This window comes from Barbus barbus, assembly GCF_936440315.1.
Source record: "Barbus barbus genome assembly, chromosome: 11".
In the NCBI taxonomy this organism is placed as follows: Eukaryota; Metazoa; Chordata; class Actinopteri; order Cypriniformes; family Cyprinidae; genus Barbus; species Barbus barbus.
In genome coordinates, this window is record NC_136739.1 from 31,329,524 (window position 1) to 31,356,045 (window position 26,522).

The following is a 26,522-nucleotide window of genomic DNA, read 5'->3' on the forward strand; positions in this document are numbered from 1 at the left end:
AAATCATTCTAATATACGGATTTGCTGCTCAACATTTCTCATTTTTATTAATGTCAAAAACAGTTGTACTGCTTCATATTTTTATGAAAACCGTGATACACTACCATTCAAAAGTTTGGGGTAAGTACATTTAAAAAAGAAAGAAAATGTATACTTTTATTTAGCAAGGATCAAAAGTAATAGGAAAGACATTTTTAATGTTACAAAAGATTTCAATTTCAAATAAAAGCTGTTCTTTTCATCAAATCTATTCATCAAAGAATCCTGAAAAAAGTTTCCTCAAACATTTTTGTCAGCATAACTGTTTTCAACATTGATAATAATCAGAAATGTTTCTGGAGTAATGATGCTGAAAATTTAGCTTTCAATTACATTTTAACATATGTTCATATAGAAAAGTTAATTTGAATTCTAATAATAAAATATTTTTCTGTATTTTTAATCAAATAAATGCTGCCTTGGTCAGCAGAAGAGACTTCTTTCAAAAGCATTTGAAAATCTTAATAATTCCAAACTTCTGGCTCCCAGTATATATATATATATATATATATATATATGGATAGAAACTATATGATTTTAAATTGAAGACGAGAAACATCACAAGCTGGATTTGATGAAATGGTCCAAATACATAACAAATAAAATGAATAGCGATCAATTCTCACACATGAGATTTGTAAACCAAATTATGTCAACTTATCAGGAAACAGTTGCATTGATTATAACAGGAGTGATCTAGTTTTGACACAGCATGAGTTCAGTGTAAACATGCTGCAAATACAGGCCTCTAATGCATCAGGTTTAGGCACGAATCTGGAGTCCTTGTCCGTTACTCACAAAGGATCAGGCATTTACCCGTTTTAACGGAGGAGTGGCAGTTTGGTGTGTTTGCTGATGGATGGCACTGGCGGAGTGTGGGTTTAAAACCCGGTGTCTATGCTGAGAGAGCGGCGGGTCACATGTTCGATCTCTCCCGTCACATACTCGTTGAAGGATGTCTGATACTTGGCCAACATCTTCAGCATCAGTCGGAGATTCAGCCACCACTGTGTCTTGGGCATCCGGTGTCTGCAGGGCGAGAGGAATGCTTTACTGATAATAGTTTGTCCTATCATTATGCATGAGTGAACTGTTATGATGGAGCCTGCTATTACAGTTAAAAAAAAAAAAAGCACTAGTAGTAGCAACTTGATTGAATTGCAAGACACTTATCCAAACAGAATAAAACAGCTTTTCCTTCATTTCATGAGAATGTGCATAATTTTTAAGCATTTTTCAAAATTAATATTAATTTCCAGGGTTATTATAGTAAACTAAAACTGATATATAAATATCATGTAATATGTCATGTGATATAATAATATATAATATCAATGATATTTTATATATAAAAATTATATATATATATATATACACACACTCACCAGCCACTTTATTAGGGACACCTGTTCAATTGCTTGGTAACACAAATTGCTAATCAGCCAATCACATGGCAGCAACTCAATGCATTTGAGCATCTAGATGTGGTGAAAATGACTTGCTGAAGTTCAAACCGAGCATCAGAATAAAGGGGGAAGAAAGGGGATTTAAGTGACTTTGAACGTGGAATGGTTGTTGGTGCCAGACGAGCTGGTCTGAGTATTTCAAAAAGTATTTTCAATCACAACCATCTCTAGGGTTTACAGAGAATGGTCCGAAAAAGAGAAAATATCCAGTGAGCGGCAGTTGTTTGGACGAAAATGCGTTGTTGATGTCAGAGGAGAATGGGCAGACTGGTTAGAGATGATAGAAAGGCAACAGTAACTAGTCACTATGCATGATGTATGCATCACTTCATCTGCCTCTCTTCTTACCCTGATGCACCCATCACTCTGGAACAGGGTAAATCTGGACTCATCAGACCACATGACCTTCTTCCATTGCTCCAAAGTCCAATATTTATGCTCCCTAGCAAATTGAAGCCTAATTACCCTCACTGATAAGTGGTTTTCTTAAGGCTACACAGCTGTTTAGTCCCAATCCCTTGAGTTCCCTCTTACTTTCATTATTAAACATAGCCTTGAGTTCTACTGTTGTTTTTTTTCGATTTGATTTCACCAAACGTTTAAGTGATCGCCGATCACGATCAATCAAGATTTTTTTCCCGACCACATTTCTTCCTCAAAGATGATGGTTCCCCACTATCCTTCCAGTTTTTAATAATGCGTTGGACAGTTCTTAACCCAATTTTAGTAGTTTCAGCAGTCTCCTTAGATGTTTTCTTTGCTTGATTCAGGCCAATAATTTGAAACAGATGAACATCTTTTCCATAACCACAGGATGTGTCTTCCGACATGGTTGTTTAAGAAATGAGAAGCTACTCACTGCATCAGTTAGGGTTAAATAACTTGTTAAAACATAATCATCCATGCAGTAGTTATCCAATGGGAGGCTCTTACCTATTTGCTTAGTTAAATCCAGGTGGTGGCTTTTTTTTTGGACGGGAAGTGTATATTACACAGTTTTGTATATTTTGCATAAAACCATTCTTTATTCTTTTTCTCTATTATATTTTATTTTCACATCATATTTCTTAATTTTTTAATAATCTATTTTTTATTAAGTGTGTGTTTGTCCTTAGTTGTATATAATATGTACAGTATGTGGGAAATAAAGAACTGTGCTGTATGTAATTGTCAGAGTCACTCACTTAAAGTCCGTCAGCTCCTTCAGCTCAGTGACAGGAGTGAAGGTCAGAACCTTCTTATACAGGCCGACCACACAGGCCGTGTCGGGGGTGTTCACAAACACACGACCTGCAGACACACAGACACACACACACACACACACACACACACACACACACTGCTTCAGGCTTCACAATACTGCTGCTGCTCAATTACAGGGAATTGAATCTGGATAACACAGGTGTTTTTACATTTTTGTTGTAAAACACTTTGTGACACTTGCTCTTGAAAGGTGCTATAGAAATAAATATTACTTACTTTCACTGAGTTTTAAGCATGCAAGCGTCCTCTCACCTTGTCTAAAACTGTTGGTCATCTTCTCTGTCAGCCACTGCACGGCTCGAACGCCCAATTTAGTGCCATAGTTTCTGTCAAAGGATGTTGGCACTCCACCCTATTGATATCAGAGAAACAACATCAGAAAACTTTCAAATTCTTCAAAAATTCAAATGCTGTTTCTCTATTTCTTTTAGAGTGAAATCACAATGTTGTTCTCTCCTAAATCCTTTAATAATGCACCATAACTGTACTTTAAATAATCCATCATTTTTTTCCCCATGAAAAACATTTGGATCAAATTTGACACTATTTGCAGAAATCGAAAAACTTTAATGCATTTGATGCACTAAAGTTTTTGAATATTTTATGAATAGTGGTTTAGTTGCAAGAAATAAAATATACTGAAACAAATCATAAACTGACTATTACCCGTAGTTTTGGATCAGAGTCGTTGTTGAAACAGTTATTTCAGTGATAAAGCATGAGTCTGTACCTGCTGCAGGTGTCCCAGGACGTTCACCCTACAGTCGAAGACATCTTTCCCCTCAGCAGAGTACAGCTTATGGATGAAATCAGTGGTGTAGTGCTCATGACACTTCTCATTCCTGAAAATAGAGCAGTGTCACATTTACAGTCTCATTAAGCTAAATCTCAAAGATAACGCCACAAAATAAAGGAAGTAGTTCACCCAAAAATGAACATTTGCTGAAAATGATGCCATCTGAGGTGTAGATGAGTGTGTTTCTTCATCAGATTTGGAGAAATGCAGCATTACATCACTTGCTCAGCAATGGATGCTCTGCAGTGAATGGGTGCCGTCAGAATGAGAGTCCAAACAGCTGATAAAAACATCATAATAATCACACCACTCCAGTCCATCAGTTAACATCTGGAGAAGACAAAAACAAATCCATCGAGGCGTTTTTTTTTTTACTTTCAACTGTTGTTTCTGGCTAAAAGACGAGACCGTAATCCATAATAACGCTTCCTCCAGTGAAAAAGTCCATATCTTGTTGTCTCTCACATCAAAATTGATCCAGACCAGACCACTTTTTCACTGGAGGAAGCGTTATTACAGATTATGGACTCGCATTTTAGCTGAAAGTGAAAGTTTAAGTTAAAAATGTCTTCATGATGGATTTGTTTTGTACAAACATGCCACTTTTTATTTGTCAAGATGTTAACTGATGGACTGGATTACTTGTGATGTTTTTATCAGCTGTTTGGACTCTCATTCTGACGGCACCCATTCACTGCAGAGCATCCATTGCTGAGATAGTGATGTAATGCTATATTTCTCCAAATCTGATGAACATTTTTTCACATTTTTGGGTGAACTATTTCTTTAAAAAATAATTAAAGAAATACAAATTGTTTCATTATTCATACATTCAATAAAATACTAATTTAGATACTAAATTTAATTACTGAAAGCCTTTTACATCAGTAAACTTGGCACTGTGTATAACAAAAACTGCTTTGTCTTTGACAAATTGCTTTTGTCACTTTAGATAAAAAATAATTTAGGAATCTAAAAATGTGTTGCAGACCAAAAGCTGTACAGATTTACCTCAGCACTAGACCTCTCTGAATGTCCTTCTTCATTTTCTCTGTCAAATGCTCCACATTGGTCTAAAAAAATTCACACCAACAGCGAAACATTCTTCGTTTACAAAAAAACAGCATTTATTCTTCTAGAATGAGCAGATGTGAAGAGTGTTACTCACCTTGAGGTCATGAATGTTGAATGGTTCTTCAAAAATATAAGCGGCGTCCGCACCGACAGCGATGCTTGTGGTGGTTGCCAGATAACCGCAGTATCCCCCCATAGTCTCCACCACAAAGACCCTCCTCTTGGTCCCTGTGGCCGACTGCTTGATCTTATCACAGCTCTTCAAAAAACAAAAACAGACTTCACATCAATAACCGGACACTGGATGCAGTGAATCAATAACACAAACTGCATCTTTATTTAAAGCTCATGCAATGAAGGGAGAAAGATTTGGCTGGTGACTTCAGATACAAGCAGTTTCAAAACCTAGTACTCTAGTAAGCAATGAAAATTTAAAATTTATCAGATGCTTTCAGACAAAGCGACTTTGATGCATTTTAAAAGTTCATGCATTTCCTGGAAATCATACCCATGACCTTGGCATTGCAAGCCAGGATAAAATACACGGGAAACATATTTATTTATCACTTTACACCATATCAGCATATATTCATGGCAAACTCGAGAATAATTCAATTCAAAACAGGCCTAAATAACAATGCTTAAATTAATTGAATACAATAATTTAGCAATACAAACAAAAACTAAAAGTGATATACAATTATTTGATAAAATGCACAGGGCACATAAATATTAGGTCAAGTTGTCTGTTTTGTATTGTTTTTGCATTTATAATGGCCATTTCTCTGACTTTGTCTGCTATTTTGGATGCATTTTTATGGGATTGCCTTGATGTCATAAGGTAAAAGATGGCATCTTAAAATCAATGTTATTATTATTTATTGTATATACACTTATTTGTGTTTGTGTTTCTAAAATGCTGCCTATGTAGCAGGATTATTAGAGTTAACTAAAACTAAAAAATGTTATTTGAAAGAAAATAAACGTTAACTAAAAATAAAACAAAATATTAAAAACCACTTATAATAGTTAGTTGCCAATGCAACTTTTCTCATTTTCATTTAGTTTAACTTGATATAATAAAATAACTAAAACTGAAAAAAAACTACAGACAAATGAAAAAAAACTAAAATAAGACTGTAGGCGCTCATTAGGTTTTCTGTTAGAAACAGAGTCTTTTCCAGCGACTTCTCCATTTCTTGCAAGCCACATTTAGATTTCGTCAAATGCAGTTTTCTAGTAAAACTTCAGTTATAGCAAATGAGTAGAAGAGAATATAAGAGTTGATGAGTGTCGTGTGTGCTGTACTCACGGCCATCGCTGCATTAACCGCGGTATCGCTGCCCAGACTGAAGTCCGTTCCCGGCACGTTGTTGCTGATGGTGGCAGGAATGATGCACATGGGAATACATAATTCATCATAGCGTCCTCTCGCTTCAACCAACTCCAGGATGCCCTCATACGCCTGGACGTGATGGAAAACACAGTCAGATATCATAAAGAGCGGCTCGGACATCGTCTGATATCTCATTTTGTGTTTCATGGAACATCATACAGGTTGGAAATGATGACAAAACCATCATTTGTGGGTGCATCAAACTGCATTGTATTGCATCAAAACACAGTCAAGTTTTACTCTATACCTCAAAACCACCAACGACGAGCAGTGACTGGATTCTGAACTTGTTGAGATTTTCCACTAGTTTCTCCATGCAGGTGCTTGGGAGGGTTCTGGACAATATTGAGGGAACAAGAGCTCAGTTTGAAAGATGAAAGTGTGTGAAAATGCATCGATTAGTAAAGGGACTAACCGTTTAGTTCCCAGCAGAGAGCCGCCCTGACCCGTCCAGCCGGCCACCTGATTCCACGACACTTCATTCACCTGTAACATCATGCTGTTATTTCATTCATATTAATTAAGCCTTGCAATGCAGAACCCTTCAAAATAAAAGTCTGGGTCAACTTGAAGTGAACGGTGACAGAAATATATTGCTATTGTGGAGTAGAATGTACTTCTCCAATTAGTAGTAGGCGTAATAATAATAATAATACATTTATTGTTTAATATCAGAATTTTTCTTTCATGTTTTAATTTTAAGAGTAAAGCTTTTAAAGCTTTGTTTGCCAAAAAATAAAAGGAAATGCTATTTTATTTAATTTACATTTTAATCAGTTTTATGCCTTGATTTACCATTTTTATCATAAATTTGTATTCAATTATAAATCTAGAAAAATTAAAACATACAAAACAAGAATATTTGAAAAAATGAAAAAGTTTTCGGGGCAAAATTATTTACTGAACATTTTTAATAAATTATGAATTCAATTGATTTGACATGTTTTTAAACTTTAAAATTAAATTGAACCATTACAACGGAATCCAGAAAAATTAAAACAGAAAACATAGAATTGATCAAATAAAAAAATATTCATAGGGCCCTGAAAAAAAAGTATGTATATATATAAATTGGAGGTTAAATTGTGTGTTTTTTTTTTTATGATTTCAATTAATTAGACATGCTTTTTGATTGCTAAAATTGAATTTAAAATATAATCCAGAAAAATTAAAACAGAATTTGGGAAAAAATAAAATAGATTTTATAAGCCCTATATATTTTGGGTAAATATATATATATTTTTTTTGTATAAATAGACTAAGGACATGCATTTCTACTAAAAATTACAAAAAAACAAAACAAAATTACAAAAAAATGAACTAAAATGAAAATGGGAAATATAAAAATAAAAACATAAATATTTCTAAAAACTATAATCAGTCATAGGTCAGTCTAATAAACTGATGCAAAAGAACTCAAGAAATCATTCAAATGCATTGCTCATTACCGCTCCGTTGGCCAGACCCTCGAAGCCATCGTTAACGATGTAAACCCGGTGTCCTGTGGCCAGACTGACCCTCACGGCTGACCGCACCGCAGCGTTCATGCCCGCGGCCGGAGCGCCAACATTCAGGATGGCAATGGAGTTCTGGCTCTGAGGACAGACACAAACCAGTCAGATATAACGGATTAACAGCTAACCAACCAGACCCTCACCAAACATTCACTCGTTTCTACTGACAGTCTGTGAGGATCTGTGCATTTGGACAAAATATAATAGTGCCACTCAGAGTGAATATATATTCAGTATTTAACCTTTATCTTGAAGAATTCATATATGCTATCATTCTGAAACCACTGTAGTTACAAAACTAACTAAAGCGTGTCAAACAACGACAGAGTTCACAGTACCATAGTCCGGGGGTTAAGATTAGCATTTTATGATCCATAAATCCTAAAATACTAATAAAAATGGTTTAATTCCAGTAGCAACAAATCCCTTGAATGTAAAGAATTACAGCCGTGTATACGGCATCATTTTCATTTGATTAACAATTTAATTCATATTTTCAAAATGTAATGACAGGATTCATTTGACTAACACTGTTTTTGATAATAAATATGAATTAAATAATAAATACAGTAAACAACAGAATTTCTGAAAAATATAATACATTTCATAGGGCCCTATTATTGTAAAAATTTTAATTTTAATAATAATAATTTTAATAAATTAGTACATTGTTATAGTTTTATGAATTCAACTGATTAGACATACTTTTTGATATTTTAAAAATATGTAACTGAAACAAAATATACATATAAAAAAAAACATTTCAGCTAGTTGCCATTCTCATTTTATTTAGTTTTACTTTATGTAATAAAATAGCTAGAAATAAAACTGAAATAAAATTATAAATATATATATATATATATATATATATATACTAAAACACATAACAAAATTACAAAAACTGAACTAAAATAATTTTCTGAAAAATATAATACATTTCATTGGTCCCTATTTAATTGTAATAAATTATTAAACTGTTATTAGACATGCTTTTTGATATTTAAACAGAATCCAGAAAATTAAAACAGTAAACAAAGAATTTGTGAAAACTAAAACACATTTCTTAGGGCCGTATATTAATTTTAATAAACTTGTGTGTATATGCAGCTGTAAAATGAGGGTTAAAGTCGTGACGCTGTAGTGTTGATGTATTACCGGGACCACAGCGGGTTTCTGATAGGCCAGCAACTTATAAATGTTCCAGTTGTTCTCAAAACTCCTGTAAACAACATCATTTGATTCATTATTACTCATTTATGTGGAAAACAATCAGCTGAAACGTTGAGCTCTGCAGGTTTATCTGCTAATGAAGTCAGATAATGATCAGGTGAATCTCACCTGCCCCGTAGCTGGATGGCCTCTTCAAAACGCTTTTCATTCATGGCCTTCTGAACCGCTTTAGTCTTTAAGAAACAGAGGAAAAGGATTCTCTTTATAATGAGAGAAATTATTTGAGACTGGTTGTCAAATTCATTCGTGTGTTCCACATGAAGTATCTAAACCTGAAAAAATTAATTAAAGCTAAACAGAAATATTTAATTATAAAAAATACAACAAAAAATTACAAAAGCACATAAAATTACTAATTCCAAATATGAATAAAAATAACAGTGTACAATGCAGTTTTATGTGTTCATGAATGTTAATAAAAAATAAAAAAGATACTTTTGAAGCATTTATGAATGCATTAATTTATTTTTAATTTATGTCAATTTTTTTAAACATTTACTAGCACATTATTAAAATCAAAAGTTGTATCTGTTAATATTAATATATAACAGTTGTATTTTTATTAACTAATGCAAACAAAGATGAATAAATACTGTACCAAATGTATAATTGTTGTTAGTTAATCCATTAACAAATGTTAACTAAAGGGACTTTAGAAATGATTTGAGACTGGTTGTCAAATGTGTCATGTTGAATGCAAACTGTTTGGCATGTGTGACCCTGGAGCACAAAAGCAGGGGTATATTTGTAGCAATAGCCAATAATACACTGTATGGGGAAAATTTTTTGATTTTTCTTTTATGCCAAAAATCATTAGGATATTAAGTAAAAATCATGTTCCATGAAGATATTTTGTACATTTCCTACTGTAAATATATTAAAACTTAATGTTTGATTAGTAATATGCATTGCTCAGAACTTCATTTGAACAACTTTAAAGGTGATTTTCTCAATATTTAGATTTTTTTGCTCCCTCAGATTCCAGATTTTCAAATAATTGTATCTCAGCCAAATATTGTCCGATCATAACAAACCATACATCAATGGAAAACTCAATTATTTTTGGCTTTCAGATGATGCATAAATCTCAATTTAAAAATAATTACCCTTATGACTGGTTTTGTGGTCCAGGGTCACATATCAAAAGACTTTGATTACATTTTTTGAAGATAATTTGACCCAACTATGATGAAGTTCTGTAATAACAATAGCAGTAAACTTGCAGCAAAATAACAATAATAGGCAGAAAACCAACAGACACATTCTTCAGTGTTTGGCTGGAGATACACTGTAAGAGTTCAAGTTCAAGTTTAAAAAAAAACAATCAAAAAATCAAATCTCAAACTCACCATCTCTACCGCCTCTATTAGTGGGAGACGCACGGCCTGGTTTCCTGATAGGCCGATCACACAGGCGGGAGTGTCTGGCCCCGCCTCCAGCAGGGCCACCACGGCCTCCACGCCCATCTTACTGCTCTACAGGACAAAACACAGAGGATCAAAACATCCTTCTTTACCATCATGAAAACTGGTAATCACATCGTGACTGAAAATTTAACTCAAATGCTTTATTTACCAGCACTCTGTCAAAAGCTGACGGCGTCCCGCCCCGTTGAACGTGACCCAGAACAGTGACCCGCGTGTCATATCCCAGCCGTGACACCACCAGCTGCACCAATTACAGATCACATGCTCATTCATACACATGAGCTACACTCGTCTAATGGGACTGATCAAGCTGCGTAATTAAAGAGCAAATGCTTTTTTCTGTTTTAGTTAGTTTAGTTTTTAATTGCATTTTTACTTCAGGGTTGAAAAAAGGTCGAAATGACCATGTAAACTCATGTAAATTTACCATGTAAATTGTAAGATTTAAACTCAGAATTCAGAGGAAAAAGTCAGAATTGCAAGATAAAAAGTGACAATTTTTATTCCAATAAGCTTTCATACATAGCAGCTTAAAAAAAAAACAGAAAAATGACTGTTGCAGAATTCATCAATTATAAAATGATTTAAATTTCAGCTGTAATGCAGCTCTACAGAAGGCAATTTAATATCACTTTGTATCAGGCAACTTAATATCACTTCTAGAACACAAATGCTTAATATTTAATAAGTGTGAACTGATGTAAACTCACATCTTTGACGTAGTTGGAGGTGATGGGTTGACCGCTTTTGTTGATGGCTCCTTCAGCGATGATGATGATGTTCAGTCTGGATCCTTTGCTGCGGCTCTGAAACACACCCGGCATTCAGTTACCACAATTATTTCTCAATTAACCTTATTTCTGCCTGATCTGACCTTTAAACATGACTTTTGCTTGTGCAACCTAATGAAGTCAGGTTAATTAAGGTTTTGCTTTAGAATTAAGTCATTTTCATGAATTAAAATAAAGCTGAAATAAAATAAAATATAAATATTTTATGTAAACGAACAGTTGGTTAAAAATTAACTTTAATAAAAAAATGTAAGATACAATTCTAAATTACTAAAAAGGAATTAAAACTAAATAGAAATATACATATATAAATGACAAAAGCACATAAAAACTATATAAATACATAAATATATATAAAATAAAAAGAAAGACAGAAAGAGTTTAAAAAAGCTAATAAAGACTCACCACCTCTAAAAATCATTTTCATTAATTGAGATAAAGCTGAAATAAAATAAAATAGAAATGTTTGATGAAAACTTAAAATGATTTAAAAAAAATTGACTGATTACAAAAAAATGTCAAATTTCAAATGACAACTTAAAATAAGAAAATAAAAGCTAATTCAAAATACTGATAAGTACTAAAATAGTATATAAAAAAGAAGCAAAATAATAGTGCTCTAATAACCAAGGACCATTTAATTGCATGCTAACTGTCTGATGACACTGATAAATCTGCTGATGTCCCATGTTTCTGTCTCACCTCTCCCAGCCGAGCGCACATGAGCTCTTCCCAGCCGTCCTCAGGAGGGGCTTCTGGGATGAAGAGCCAATCGGCTCCGGACGCCAGAGCTGACACCAGCGCCAGATACCTGCAGCAGAACACACTACAGTCAGAGCTGCTTTTTTAGGTGGTTGCCAAGCAGTGCTGTTATTGATAGCTAAAACTTAAACTCTTAAAAATCATTCATTAATTGAAATTAAGCTGAAATCAAATAAAATGTACATATTATATTAACTTTAAAAACAAACAAAATGTTGACTTGGCACCAAACTGAAACTGAAAAAAAAAATAATGCTATATAGAAATATTTTTTAAAAGACTACCAAAAAAATTATAAATAATATATAAAGCTTAACCTAAAATGCAAAAATTAATTTGCACATTTTAATATCAATATTAATTCATATTAATACATTTATTTGACATTAATATTAACAAATTAATACTTTAATAAAATAAATCAACTAACTAATTAAATAAGTAAATGTAAAGTAAATAAAACAAATACATAAATAAATATAAAATAAAAAATGTATAAATATTTATTACATATTAAAATTTGGGAATAAGCAAAAATATCCAAATGAATAAATACATATTATTATTAATTATATCAATCAACAAAATAATAATATTTAAGCAGCGTTGTTATTCTTAACTAAAACTGAAACTATAAAAAATAATTTTCCTTAATTTAAATAAAGCTGAAATCAATTATAAATATTAGATGAAAACCTTTTTAAAAATCATAAAATGTTGCACTACTAAAATGACTAAAAATGAAAGCTATACATAAATTGTTAAATTTAAACTAAAATCAAAACAAAAGCTGAAAATATAAAAATGAAAGCTAACTGAAAATTGTAAGATATATCCTACAATAGTATAAACAATACTAAAATATAACTGTTGCTAAGATGTGTCTGGTAGTTGCTAGGGCACTGTAAGAATGTTCTGAGCGGTCGTTAGGGAACTGTTTATCTGATTGTTATTTTCCCATGACAGAAACTCACCCGCAGTGTCGGCCCATGACCTCCAGCACGAATGTGCGCTGATGACTGAAAAACACAGGCAATAGTACACTGTGAGCAGAGGATATATGGGCCAAACATACTGTCGACTCAATCTGATTACATAATACTAAACACTAGGGATGCAACAATACAGTCAGTCCACGGTTTCAATACGTACCTCGGTTTGGTTTGGTTCTGAGTGTTTTTTTGCAACAAATTTACAAAAAAAATTTGTGTAAACCTCTGTACACTGGAAAAAGCATGGATTATTATGTCTGCTTAACGTGTCTTATGAGAGAGGTATTGTTTTTCAGATTTTTACCCAACAAAGGATGGATTGGCATTATTGAGCGGTATAAACACATGTAATGTGTACTGGACACCAGAGGGCGCCTCGCACAGAAACTCGACACAGAAGTAACACTGATGACGTGCCAGGAAATCCCTAATATGGATAAAGGCATCGCTATCATGCACACAGACATTATTTCATACACAACATAGTTGTGAGATGCAAGAAATCTTTAGATTGCAAGATTGTTTCTGTCCAGTCCGCTCGTTTTATCGCGTTTAACCACAGCTGTCGTCGGTTTTTTTGTCTAGCAGCGGCAGCAGGTATGCAATCAAATTTCTCATTTGAGGCTGTATTACATTGATTCTGGCACCCATTAAGCTCCTTATGTAGCCGAATCTGCGCTGGTTTGAATGGGCTGCCTCCAGTTTTCGCTTTGTGCGCGGTGACGTAATTGTGACGTCAGCCCTAACTAGTTACCCGTGGTTGGCCTGGCTGTGCGTCACTCAGAAAACAACAGGCCAATCAGAAGAGAGGCTCATGAATATTAATTAGACAGGCCAAAATCGACCTGTTCTTAGCAGAGCTCCTGAAAGAGGAGCTGTAAAAATATATTGAGATGGTTTCTGGTACTTATACCGCAAATATATATTCTCAAGGACATCAAAACCTAAAATAAAACTCCAGAAAGGTGTACAATATGGGACCTTTAAAAATTTTGAATGATGAAATGTAAGGACAAGAAACACCTGCGACAATATATGGGTTATGTGTTCTTCAAGCTGTCTCGGGTATTTTGACAGTGATTAAGTAGACTTGTAAGCCATTTCTAATCGACATAGCCTTTATTACAGTATAGAATATATTTTCTGCCTCAATCTGTGATAAAAAGTCACATCAGTTCACAAAAGGAAGTTATTTCAAACACTCGACTGATGTTGTGAAGTAAATGATATAAGTTATATATAAATATATATATATATAAATAAAGTAATATATATATATATATAAAGTTCTCTTGAAGGACAACAGGTTTAGAAAGGTTTATCATTGCATGTCATTACAAGGGAAGATGCTCGGTGTGTGTTGCTTTTTCAAATATAAGTTTGGAGGTGTTTCTTCATCTCAGCACACACACACACAGCCAATTCTGAGAGAAATAAAACACTCGGAAATGATTTAAAAGCAAAAGCGTAATTCACAAGCGTCCCTGTGAGTGAAGAGACGAGCTGAGACAAGAGTGCAGCACATTCCCTGCATTCCTGAACAAACCAGGACAAATCCCCTGGAAATCACACTCATCCCGGCCTGAAGTCTACAGCCGTCTTAATAACAATCAGATAATATTAGAGTTTTATCAAAATTTGGAATGACTTTTTATGTTTATATTTTCCATTTTAATTTATGATTAAGTTTTAGTAATTTTGTTTAAGTATATAAAGGTAAACTAAATTAAAATAATAAAATATAAAAAGGTTTTTATATTTATTTTATTTCAGTTAACATTTATTTTTATATTATCCATTTCAAGGGCATTATTCCAATTCTGTTGTTTTTGTCATATTTAGTAGTTCATTTTTAAATATGCCTATATAGTTTTAAATAATAATAATTTTAGCACTTTTTTGTAAATTTATCTATATAGTTTTTGTTAATTTGATTTCAGTTTAAGAGTTAATTGAGTACATCAAGTTAAACCAAATTAACTTACTAAATAAAGATTTTTTTATTTCAATTTACTTCCGTTAACATGTAGCTAAGCTTTAGTTGAAGTTTGAACAATTTTGTTCTGTTTTTGTTATTTTTAATAGTTTTTATAAATTTTTATTTCAATTAACATTTCTTTTTATATTTTCCATTTTAATTTCTAAGTGTTCGGTCATATTTAGTAGTTTTGTTTTTAAATGTCTATAAAGTTTTTATTAATATTTATTTAATTTTTAGATTAGTTTAAGTTAAATGAAATAAAAAAAAATACGAAAAGGTATTTTATTATATTTTATTTCAGTCAGCATATTTTATTTCAAGTAATAAAGTTAAAGTCTAGTTAAAGTTTTAGTCATTTTTAGTAGTTTTTGTAAATTTGTCTATATTACTGTATTAATTTTATTTCAGTGTGAGATTAATGTATTTTCTAAATAAACTGGAGTGTCTCAGACCTGGTGGCCGTGGTGGTGATGGCGTCGATGATCTCAGTGATGCGGTTGAGGGCCGAATCAGCGCCGATGGTCATGTCCGTTCCACAGAAATCATTATCGATGGAGCCCACCAGACCCACGATGTTCAGGTGCCCGTGCTTCTTGGCCGTTTCTGCCGTGATTCGACCTGCCAAGAAGAAGAAGATGTGTTAGTGTACATAACCAGCTCATGCTGATCAAAAACAATCCACTGACTTCCTTTTTGTGGTGCAGTATTTAGTTAAAGGCTGCTTTTATTGGTTTATAAATTAAGGTGTTTTACATTTGTAGCATTTAGTGTTATTGTATCCATTTGTATTAATTTAATTTTGTATTGTATTCATTTTAAAGCGGTCAAATTCAGACAAAAAAACAAACAAACAAAAATAATAATATTAAATAAAAATCAATGATATTAACTAACTAGTTTATTTAAAGTTAAATATTTTTTTTTGTGGTGAAATATTTAGTTAAATGCTGCTTTTCATCCATATCTTCAACATTTTGTTATTTAAATTAAGGTGTTTTACATTTATAGCATTTAGTGTTATTGTATCCATTTGTATTAATTTTGTATTGTAATAATTTTAAAGCTTTCAAATTCAGACCTAAAAACAAACAAATTAATAATATTAAATAAAAACAAATGATATAAAAATATAAAAATAAATGATATTAACTTACTAACTGAATAAATACGTTTATTTAAAATTAAATAAAATCAAATAAATACTTAAATGTAAAATAAAAAATAGAAATATTTATTACAAATCAAAATGATTTGGGGAATGGGAAGAATATAAATAATAATAATAATGAATAAATAAAAAAATAAATTAAAACAAATACATCAATAAATGTAAAATAAACAACAGATATATGTATTACATATTTAAAATAATGTGGCCCCTTCAGTGGAATAAAAGTGAAATACTTTTTGCTGTTAACCTGTGGAATAGCTGACTAGATGCCTGTAGTTGAACTTCTTTAAATTCTGAGGGAAACTACAGTTTCCTGAACACTGCTGCTGAGTAACAGACGTGCCCTGAATGGACTTTAATATGGCCTTCATAAAGACTGATGAGATTCTTATCCTGAAGAGGCTTTCTTGCCGGAGTCATCATTCCTGAGCCTGAGTCAGACATTCAAAGACAGTAAACGTTTCTAAACTTTCAATTCAGTCATTAATCTGATGACAAACTATGAAGTAATAAGTAAAGCTCATTGTTTTTCCCACATAACACATTAGAGCAGGTTTTTGTATTGCGATGCAGAACATTTCACAGAATTTGCTCATTTTTTGGCACAATGTTTCTATCCATGTTTTAATTTAAAGAGTAAACCTCTATTATCCAGCACTTTACATTTTAAAAGATTAATTACAGTTTCATGCATTCATTTGATTGCCACCATTTTTCATAATAAATCTGTATTATCACCAAATTTTGTAAAAAATAAAACACTTCTTATAAAGCACTATTCTAGTTAAACTTTAAATATATTATTAAACTTCCTTGTTTATTAATTCAATTGCTTAGACCTCATTTTTGATTATTACAATCTAATTAAAATAGAAAACATAGAATTTGGGAAAAAATCAAACGGCTCCTCATAGTGTGTGACAATATCTGGATATAGTTTTCATTCATTTTAATTAAATTTAGTTATATCAAGTTAAACTAAATGCAAATGAGAAATGTTGCCTTGGAAACTAGCTGAAGTAAAATTAAAAGTTTTTTAAATATACTGTTTTTCAGTTAATGTTTTATGTCAAGTGATGAAGGAAGTATTTCTTTATGGCTTTAGTTAAAAATAACCCTGTCTGGCATTTATATCACCCTATAATTATAATGAGCAGAAGAGGGTAAAATGTGTTTAAAGGGATAGTTCACCCAAAGATTTCAAACCCATAAAAGCTTTGTTCGTCCTCGGAGCACAATTTAAGATATTTTGGATGAAACCCGGGAGGCTTGTGACTGTCCCATTGACTGCATAGTAAATAACACTGTCACGGTCCAGAAAATTATAAAAACAACGTCAGAATAGTCCATCTGCAACTATTGAACTATTCAAGAAAATAAAAATAATATAAATAATAAAAATCCTCTCTGTCTCTCTGTCAGCGTAGCACCATTTTGGAGAGCATCCGATGGACACAAAGTGCGTACTCTATTCTCTGTCATCAGTAACGCATGGATACGTATTGTGCGTTTATTTGAGCGGAAACCGCGCATCCATGCGTTACTGATGACAGAGAATAGAGTACGCACTTTGTGTCCATCGGATGCTCTCCAAAATGGTGCTACGCTGACACAAAGAGACAGAGAGGAGACGAATTGTTGAAAAAATTTCGTTATTTTTATTTTCTTTGCGTACAAAAAGTATTCTCGCCGCTTCAGAAAATTCAGAGTGATCCACTGCTGTCAGATGGACTATTCTGACGATGCTTTTCATTGCTTTCTGGACCGTGACAGTGTTATTTACTATGCAGTCAATGGGACAGTCACAAGCCTCCCGGGTTTCATCCAAAATATCAATATACCAAATACGACATGGGGGTAAGTGATTAATGACAAAATGTTCATTTTGGGGTGGAGTAACCCTATAATAAAGGCCTTCTGAAGCGAAACGATGCGTTAGTTTAAGAAAAATAAACTAAACTATAATGTGCAGCTTCCGGTCTCTCAAGCAAGTAAATTGTATCTGTTTTGATTAAAATGATGCGTTCGTGTCGATACCCCGAGATGTTTAAATGAGTCCGAATGTGTTCGTCTGAAAGAGGAATGCCAGACATGCCTAGGATGCCCTGAGGGTGAGTAAATCTTTGGGTAGTTTTCATTTTTGGGTGAACTATCCCTTTAATTTTCATGGAAATTATGTCAATAGTTGGGGAAAAAAGAAAGAAAATAGAATAACACTTTTTTCAATTATTATTGTTAAAATGTTAGTCACTTATTAAACTGTTAATGTTCAATTCAGTTGCTTAGACATTATTTTTAATTATTAAAATGTAATTAAAATGGAACAAATTAAAATGTAAAACAAAACCGAGGCGGACAGAAGTGAAGTGAAGTATTGTTTTTCTTTGGAAAACTTTTACTTCACTACATTTCATAAATAAAAGTTGTTGTTTTTTTTACCTTTAAAGCTTAAGAACATTTAAAATGTGGTACTTTCTTGTACTCAAGTAAATCTTTGAATTACTTTTACTTGAGTAAAAGTAAGAAAGTACTAGATTTCTAAATGTAATTAAGTATTAAATGACATTTAATATAGTAAAAGTTACAATTTTATGCTTTTTTATGCTTTTATGCACAGATAAAGTACAGACACTTGAAAAGTACTTTTACAGCAGAGTAAAAATACTTGACTACTGTCCGCCTCTGGAGAAAAGGTGTGATTCAGTACCTTTCTCCAGCAGCTCTTGGAGGAGTGCGCTCCACTCAGAGCGGAAGATGTTGGCCCCGGTGAGGCTGCCGTCTCCTCCACACACACACAGGTTAGAGATGCCTCGTTTGACCAGGTTAAAGGCAGCAGCTAAACGGCCCTCTCGTGTGGTGAAGGCCTTACAGCGAGCGCTGCCGATCACGGTTCCCCCCTGAGTAAACAACACATGCACTGCTGCAGATCATGCATTAGTGATCAGTGTTTTTAATCATGGAGAGGAGTTTATTGCAATGCTTCAGCAAGAGGAAAAGGTTCAAATGCATGTCAGCGCTGCGGCCGAACGGTCACACACATGCATCAGAGACAAGCATTCAAAAGAAAAATAAGCACAGACATACAAACACAAACTCTCCAAATCACCATAAAGGCATCAGTAGACAGAGTGACCCGTGCACTATATTTATTTGACCCTCTAACTCTAGCACTCTCTATTCTAATTCTATTCTTCAAAAAAAGACTTGCACTCTATTCATTTCCTAACTACCTGTTTTGTTTTCTTTTTTATTTATTATATAATCAAAAAAACCTTGCTACATGTACTGCGTTAAGCTAACTGAGACTTGTTATAGCGCTTGTGTATCATTGCTCTTTTGTTGGTTTTGATTGCTTCTATTGTCCTCGTTTGTGAGTCGCTTTGGATAAAAGCATCTGCTGAATGTAAATAAGTATTGCACTATAACTAAATACATGATTTTTACACGGTCCAGATTATCCTTAAATGATTGAAGAGGGTTGCATCTTATAAATATCTTGGTATCTAAATATAAATATCTTGGATGATATGTTGACTTACAGCTCTCATATCGATACTCTTTTTAAAAGACCAACGTTAGGTTTTTATTTTCGTTTAAAAAATGTTTCTCCTTTATTGCTGTTTGACATCAAACTTGACGCAATACAATGATTGCAAATTAGGACCTCTTTTCAGGAAATTACATGACGGTGAATAAATAATGACATATCTGTCCCTTTAAAAGTCAAACAGGATTATATGTTAAAAACTGCAGAACAATAATGGACACATTTCATCACAGAATCATAGAAATCTTAATATTAAGATCTCCGTCTGCTGGACAAGTTGGTAATAATTTGATACTCAATTCAGACCGAACTCGCTGCTTACAGGACAAGTGCATACAGTATATCATAAGACCAAAATAATGCATGGAAAAAAGCATTTAATGTACTAAATGCAGCATATCTATAGATGTTAATGTAGCATATCTGTTATTCTAAAGTCTTTGTTTAAGAGCACATGCAGCAGGACAGCTTACCAGTTTACCTGAAGAACACAGACAGACAGAAGAGAAAGAGCTGCAGGTCAACCTCAGAAACCCTCGACTCAATGAAAACCAATGCATTAACACAACTAACACCATTCATTGAAAAAGAGCTGAAATTGGAAACGTTGCTTCGGTTTAGGTTACTAAAATGTCTAAAACGGAAATAAAAATAAAACAAAAAACTAATAAAAATCACAAAACAGAAAAAATTATAAACATTAAACTAAGCTTAATATGAACATTGAAAATATAAAAATACTATTGAAATAATATTAAACTAACACTACAGCAATAATAATAATCAATTAATTCCATTTAATTTGTTGTTTTTTTAAGTTTTAGTAATTTGGTTGTGCTTTATAATTGAGATGAAGAACACTTGAACTAAAACTAAAATAAAAATGAATAAAAACGGTAACACTTTACAATAAGGTTCATTAGTTAACATGAACTAAGAATGAACAATACTTCTACAACATTTATTAATCTTAATGTTCATTTCAGTATTTACTAATGCATTATTAAAATCACGAGTTTTGTTTTTTAACATTAGCTAATGCCCTATGAACTAACATGAACAATTCTATTTTTATTATCTAACATTAACAAATATTAATAAATAGTGTAATAAATGTATTGTTCATTGTTTGTTAATATTAGTTAATACATTAATGTTAACAAATGTCACCTTATTGTAAAGTGTTACCATAAAAACTATATATATATATTTCAGTTTTAGTTATTTTAGTACATAAAGTACAAAACTAAATGAAAAGGAGAAACTAAATTAAGAAATTAAGAAATTAATTGTTTGTTTTTATATACATTTACTTTATTTCAGTTAATGTTTATTTTATTTTAAGTAACATTTTTTTACAGTTTTAATGAATTATAATAACCCTGTACAGAAGGTTGTTTAACCAATGTTTCCATGAAGGAAGAGCTTCTGACGGATGTTGAAATGTCTTTTTGCAGCTGTAGTGCTCTCAGATACAAACACATTTAAGAGTTGTTAACTAGCACTGCTGACTAGATCTAAACTGCAGCTCTGTTGAGATCTGATTGAATCTCTTACCAGCTGAATTATATTGCTGACGCTTTGCCAGTTGGCCAGTTTAATGTTGTCTCCTCCGTCTACCAGCCCCTGATAACCCTGAAATCAGTTCAAATACACTTATTAATGCTTATATACACACAAGTGGTCAGAATTGTTGGTACCCTTGGTAAATATGATCAAAGAAGGCTCTGAAAATAAACCTGCATTTTTACAAATTTTTTTTTTTTTTATCACAAAAACCTAACCTTTCATTGAACTAAAACAATTGAAAATGGGGGGAAATATCATTATGAAATAAATGTTTTTCTCAAATACACGTTGGACAAAATTATTGGCACCCCTAGAAATTCTTATCAGTAAAATATCTCTGAAGTATATTTCCATTCATATTCACAATTTTGAGCACTCCAGAGTGATTATGAACATGAAATTATCCAGCCGTGGCTTCCTGTTTCACATAAATATAAATAGGAGGGAAAACAAAGCCCAAATTCCCTTAATCATCCATCACAATGAGAAAAACCAAAGAATATATTTCTGATGTGCAGCAAAAGATAATTGAGCTTCACAAATTAGTGAAGTGACTTTAAGAAAAGAGCTAGAGCAGTGAAAATTCCCATTTCCACCATCAGGGCAATAATTAAGATTTTCACAATCAACAGAAAATGTTACGAAACTGCCTGGAAGAGGACGTGTGTCTATATCGTCCTAATGCACGGTGAGAAGGAGAGTTTGAGTGGCTAAAGACTCTCCAAGGACCACAGCTGGAGAATTGCAGGTAATTGAGTTGAGTCTCGGGGTCAGAAAACCTTAAAAAATTTGTCAAACAGCCCCTACATCACCACATGCTGTTTGGGAGAGCTTCAAGAAAAATACTCCTAGCTCATCCAAAGACAATCTCCAGCATATTCAGTTATCAGACACGACTGGAACTTCAAATGGGACTGGCTTCTATGGTCAGATGAAGCTAAACAATGAGCTTTTTAGCAGCAAACACTCAAGATGGGTTTGGTGAACACAGGGATAAAAAGTACCCCATGTGTACAATGAAATATACTGCTGTATTTGTGATGTTGTGGGCCTATATTTCTGCTGGAGGTCCTGGACATCTTGTTTAGACACATGGCATCATGGATTCTATCAAATACCAACAGATAAAAAATCAATAAGTGACTGACTCTGTTAGAAATCTGATAATGGGCCATGTTTGGATCTTCCAACCGTACAATAATCCAAACACAAACCTCAAAAACAACACAAAAATGGGTCACTGAGCACAAAACCAAGCTTCTGCTGGCCATTCCAGTCCTCTGACCTGAACCCTGTAGAAAATGAGTGAGGTGAACTGAAGAGAAGAAGCACCGTCATGGAGCTGTGAATCTGAAGGATCTGGAGTGATTCTGGATGAAGGAATGGTCTCTGATCTCTTGTCAGGTGTTCTCTAACCTCATCAGGCATTATAGGAGAAAATATAGAGCTGTTAAACTGACAAATGGAGGTTTGAAAAAGTATTGAATAAAAGGGTGGCGTTAATTGTGGCCAATGTGTATTAGAGAAAAACATTTATTTCATAATGATATTTTCTCCCATTTTAAATTCTTATTATCCAATGAAAGGTTAGATTTTTGTGAATTTTTGAAATAATAGATCAAAATTAACAATGCAGATTAATTTTCACAGTCTTCTATGTTCATATTTATCATAGGTACTAACAATTCTGACCACGTGTATATCATATAAACACGTTTAATGTTCTGCCACATCATTATCATCCGTACATTAGCAAAGATCAGTGGAAACCATGAATGATGGGAGATAGGAGTGCCTCATAAACCAGATACACCTTGGCGCCCACATAGATGCCCATTCGGGTCACGGCGCGGATCGCTGCATTCATTCCTACAGAGAGATAACACTGAATTTGAAGTAATCGACACTATTCAGAGGTTTAAATAAATGATCACTTCCCAGCATGCTCACAAATTAATGAATGCTGCATATTCGGTTTATGACTTTTAATATAGTGCAAATTCATAATCTGATGGAATGAAACGAAAATGTCCAGGTCATATATTATTGAGATAATAAAGTTTTTGCTAATATTTTGAATTAGTTTTTATTTTATATATTTAAATAATGAGTTTAATGTTTTTTAAAATATTTTATTTCAAGTAACGATTTTTTATTACTATTTATTTATTTTTGTATGGTTTTCGTTAACTGTAATAACCCTGTTTGGCATATATCGTAAATGACCATATCACTAATGATAATAAGCAAATGAGGGTAAAATAAAATGTATGGTAAAATAATGTCTATAGCTAAATAAATAATGTAAGAATAATATAATATAATACACTACAATACAATATAATTTCTTATTTTCTTCTGATTTTGAAATATACTTTACCATTTTTCACCTACTAACATAAGCCATATACTTGTATATATTTACATAGATTTACTTTTCTAGTAAATTGCCATATTTCACACAAATTATTGACCGTGGAGGCTCAAACTGAAACGATCAATACATGTTAAAATTATCTGAGAGAAAGTCTACAGCAATCATATGCATTTCTGTTTACTGCTCATCATATAAACCTCCTTCTGCATTTTTCTGTCAGCACATGAACAAACACGCTGGTTTATATAATGACCAGTCAGATCAGATGACCCTTGACTGGTTTTGTGGTCCAGGGTCACATTTTTGTTAGCTGGGCTGCGGCTGTCGCTCTAAACGAAGGAATTAAGGTCATTTCAGTGCAGTTAACCCTCTATGGTATGCATTTTGTTCTAACCATGAAATATGTTTTTACTTAATCATATAGCTTAAATTATACAACTCAAAACAGAGGGGGGTTAGGAAACCACAATGGAAAATGGCCAAAAAGTCATTTTTCTATTACAGTATGATATTACATGTACTTCCTATTATAATAACAATTACGGTAATTATGCATAATTAAATGCAAGTAGCCCTAAGCCAAACCCTACCCATATAGTAAGTACATGTAGTTAATAAATATTACTCAGTACTTAAATATAGCCTATAATTACACTGTAACAAGGACACCTTAAAATAAAGTGCAACTAAAAATCCCAATGGGGAAATACATTACAATTACACTGTGGTAACATTGATGATTTCTCAATTTAGATGTTAGACAATATTGCTTTGTGAATAAAAATACTACTAATTTACTAACCAAAGATGATGCAAAAAAATTAAAATCCCCTTTATGAAGAGATTTCTGGAGCACTTCAGGTGTCCTCCATGTGAGGGTGACAGTGGGGAGAAAGTGGCTCCCTTAAGGCCGGCCCTTTTATTGCAATATTTAATTGCAAAATTATTAAAGCATATTGCAAGATTTAGTTTTTTGCCAGAATAACAAGGAAATATAGATATTAACCATAGAGGGTTAAGGAGCGCGCATGCACGCGCTTTACAGTAAACAGGAATGCATATGATATGATTGACACAGAAATGAACTGCAAACTGACCCTTCACTGTCTCGCGCTGGAACAGGACTTGTTACATGTAACAGTAATCGATCGTTTCAGTTTGAGCCTCCACGGTCAGTAATTTGTCTGAAATATAGCAATTTACTAATGTTTCTAAAGTGTCTAATGTTTTATTTGAGTGCATCAGCTGCAGCTTGACCTTGCGCGTCTCCTCCGCTCGTGAGCGCGGCGATGGCTGTGCCCGCGCCCGTCATCCGCAGCTTCTCCAGCCCAGAACTCATTCTGCCGAACCGGTTACCGTGTCGCTCCGAGAGGATCTGACTGACCTTCCGCGCTCACGGAAGGACGCCGAGGACCCGCGCTGACGTCCACGCCCACTGTGTACACTGCGTGCGCGCTCCTTCACTGCATTTCCTTAATTCCTCAGCAGCCACAGCCCAGCTAACACAAATATATCTCCTACAACCCCAGGCAAAAATGATGGAATCACCCAAAGTTTTGACTTTATAACAAATAAACAAATCACAGATATGACAAAACTATTTTTGCTTGATAATTCAACACTTTGTAACATACCTCAAACAAACAAGCAAAAAAAATCCATATCAAGTAGAGGAAAAATGTATGGAATCATTCAATGTTGAGGAACAAAATATGGAATCGGCTCGTAATTTGCATTTCCGAAATAAATACTGGCAGATCTCTAAAAGGCTAAGTAGTCAGCAGTTAAAAGAGACTGCTATGGAGCGAATTTTGTGCCAATATTCATCAAACAAATCCAGTGTTTTGCGATAAACACAATCTGCTTTGCAAAGAAAAACTCGACTTTCAAACAAACACAAAGTGATTTGCAAATACAAAACTCTATTTGAGAGAAAATGCAGAGGTATGTATTGTGTGTTACAACTGAGACTCATTTGTCTTTTTATGAGGAAACATGGCTTGATTTGCAGGCTGATTTTCTCACACGTGCGACTTTGAGCAACTTTCTTTAGTCTCCCGAGACTCGAAACACCTCTTTACCTTTTCAGACCAATATGAGAGGGGAACAGGTGAGTTATGAGTTACATTAAATTTGTACTTTCATGCCACTGGTCTGCCAAAACACAAGGTTTTGTAAAAAGTGGGCGGGGTCTTTAGTGCATTTTTAGTGCATATTTTCACCAAATATAACAGTGCTATATTTTTGCTGTAATTTTTTTAATCTAAATACATAAACTGCTGTCATAACCCTAACCAAAATGCAACGCAATTTTCTGGGATTGAGAAGTGTTTGTTTTATACCTGATAAAGACACATTAAAATCAATTACATTATAAAAAAAGCTAACTTGCATTGTTAATATTTCAAGTAAATTAGAAAAATACAACAGATTTGTTCTCATTGGTTGCAGTACTCTGATTATCTCATCCTCTATAAATTGCAAACACAATAAAATTTGTGAACTTTGAACATGCAACTCTAATTTAGATATGTTATCTAACACTTAAACTCTGTTGTGCTTCATACTTCATACCAGGTAGTGAATAGACATGCAATACTGTATTTCTGGCTATAATGGATATACAGCACATTTGAAAAGCACAACAAAGTTCTTGAGTTAAACTAATCATCAGATCAGAAGAAATGAGCAGAGGCGGCAGAGTTTGGTACAGTACATCAGTGTTTATTCCATGCAGTTGCTCTGCCTTGATTTTACAAGTCACTTCTGTCGTACTGCACACAGGCTATTACAGGAAATCATTAGGATTGGTTGATCATAACACCATTCAAGATAAGGAAGGAAAAGGGCCCAGACATGAGCAAGAAACAAACTGATGAGCCCAGAGCTGAAGATATTCTGCACAAAAATAGTTCATTTTTAAATACATGTATATGTAGTAGTTGACAAAGCAATTAAAAATGGTTAACGTGAATAAGGACAGATGATGGCAGGAGAAACGGTACGGTTCATACGTTCAATTCTCTGTGATACAGCCAAAGAACTGGAATATTTTATTACAATGATTAAATGTGAGCCAATTATCTCTTGCTAGAAACAAGGGTCTATGAGAATGACATTTCTGCCA

General features: G+C 33.3%; 1 protein-coding gene across 1 annotated transcript; it reads right to left on the reverse strand.

Annotated features, from left to right (window-relative positions):
• Positions 1-874: 874 nt before the first annotated feature.
• LOC306876570 (ATP-dependent 6-phosphofructokinase, liver type-like) lies at positions 875-24,741 on the reverse strand. Its single transcript, XM_079427860.1, has 22 exons — positions 24,653-24,741; positions 22,814-22,887; positions 21,007-21,084; positions 18,610-18,799; positions 15,184-15,349; positions 12,733-12,777; positions 11,699-11,807; positions 10,916-11,011; positions 10,354-10,446; positions 10,128-10,253; positions 8,887-8,951; positions 8,704-8,767; positions 7,483-7,629; positions 6,450-6,520; positions 6,282-6,369; positions 5,951-6,103; positions 4,733-4,897; positions 4,576-4,637; positions 3,499-3,610; positions 3,021-3,120; positions 2,690-2,795; positions 875-1,068 (listed from the first exon to the last, which is right to left on the reverse strand). The coding sequence occupies exons 1-22, from the start codon at positions 24,732-24,734 to the stop codon at positions 921-923; spliced, it is 2,340 nt and encodes a 779-aa protein (XP_079283986.1). The 5' UTR covers positions 24,735-24,741; the 3' UTR covers positions 875-920.
• Positions 24,742-26,522: the final 1,781 nt, after the last annotated feature.

What these genes read in the sequence shown, in the direction of transcription:
- LOC306876570 (XM_079427860.1), bottom strand. Translation starts at nt 24,734, where the DNA reads ATGAGTTCTGGGCTGGAGAAGCTGCGGATGACGGGCGCGGGCACAGCC. An exon ending in AGAAACCCGCTGTGGTCCCG is followed by an intron (nt 7,630 to 8,703) that starts GTAATACATCAA and finishes GTCTGTCCTCAG; the next exon opens with AGCCAGAACTCCATTGCCAT. An exon ending in AGGGTCTGGCCAACGGAGCG is followed by an intron (nt 6,521 to 7,482) that starts GTAATGAGCAAT and finishes ATGATGTTACAG; the next exon opens with GTGAATGAAGTGTCGTGGAA.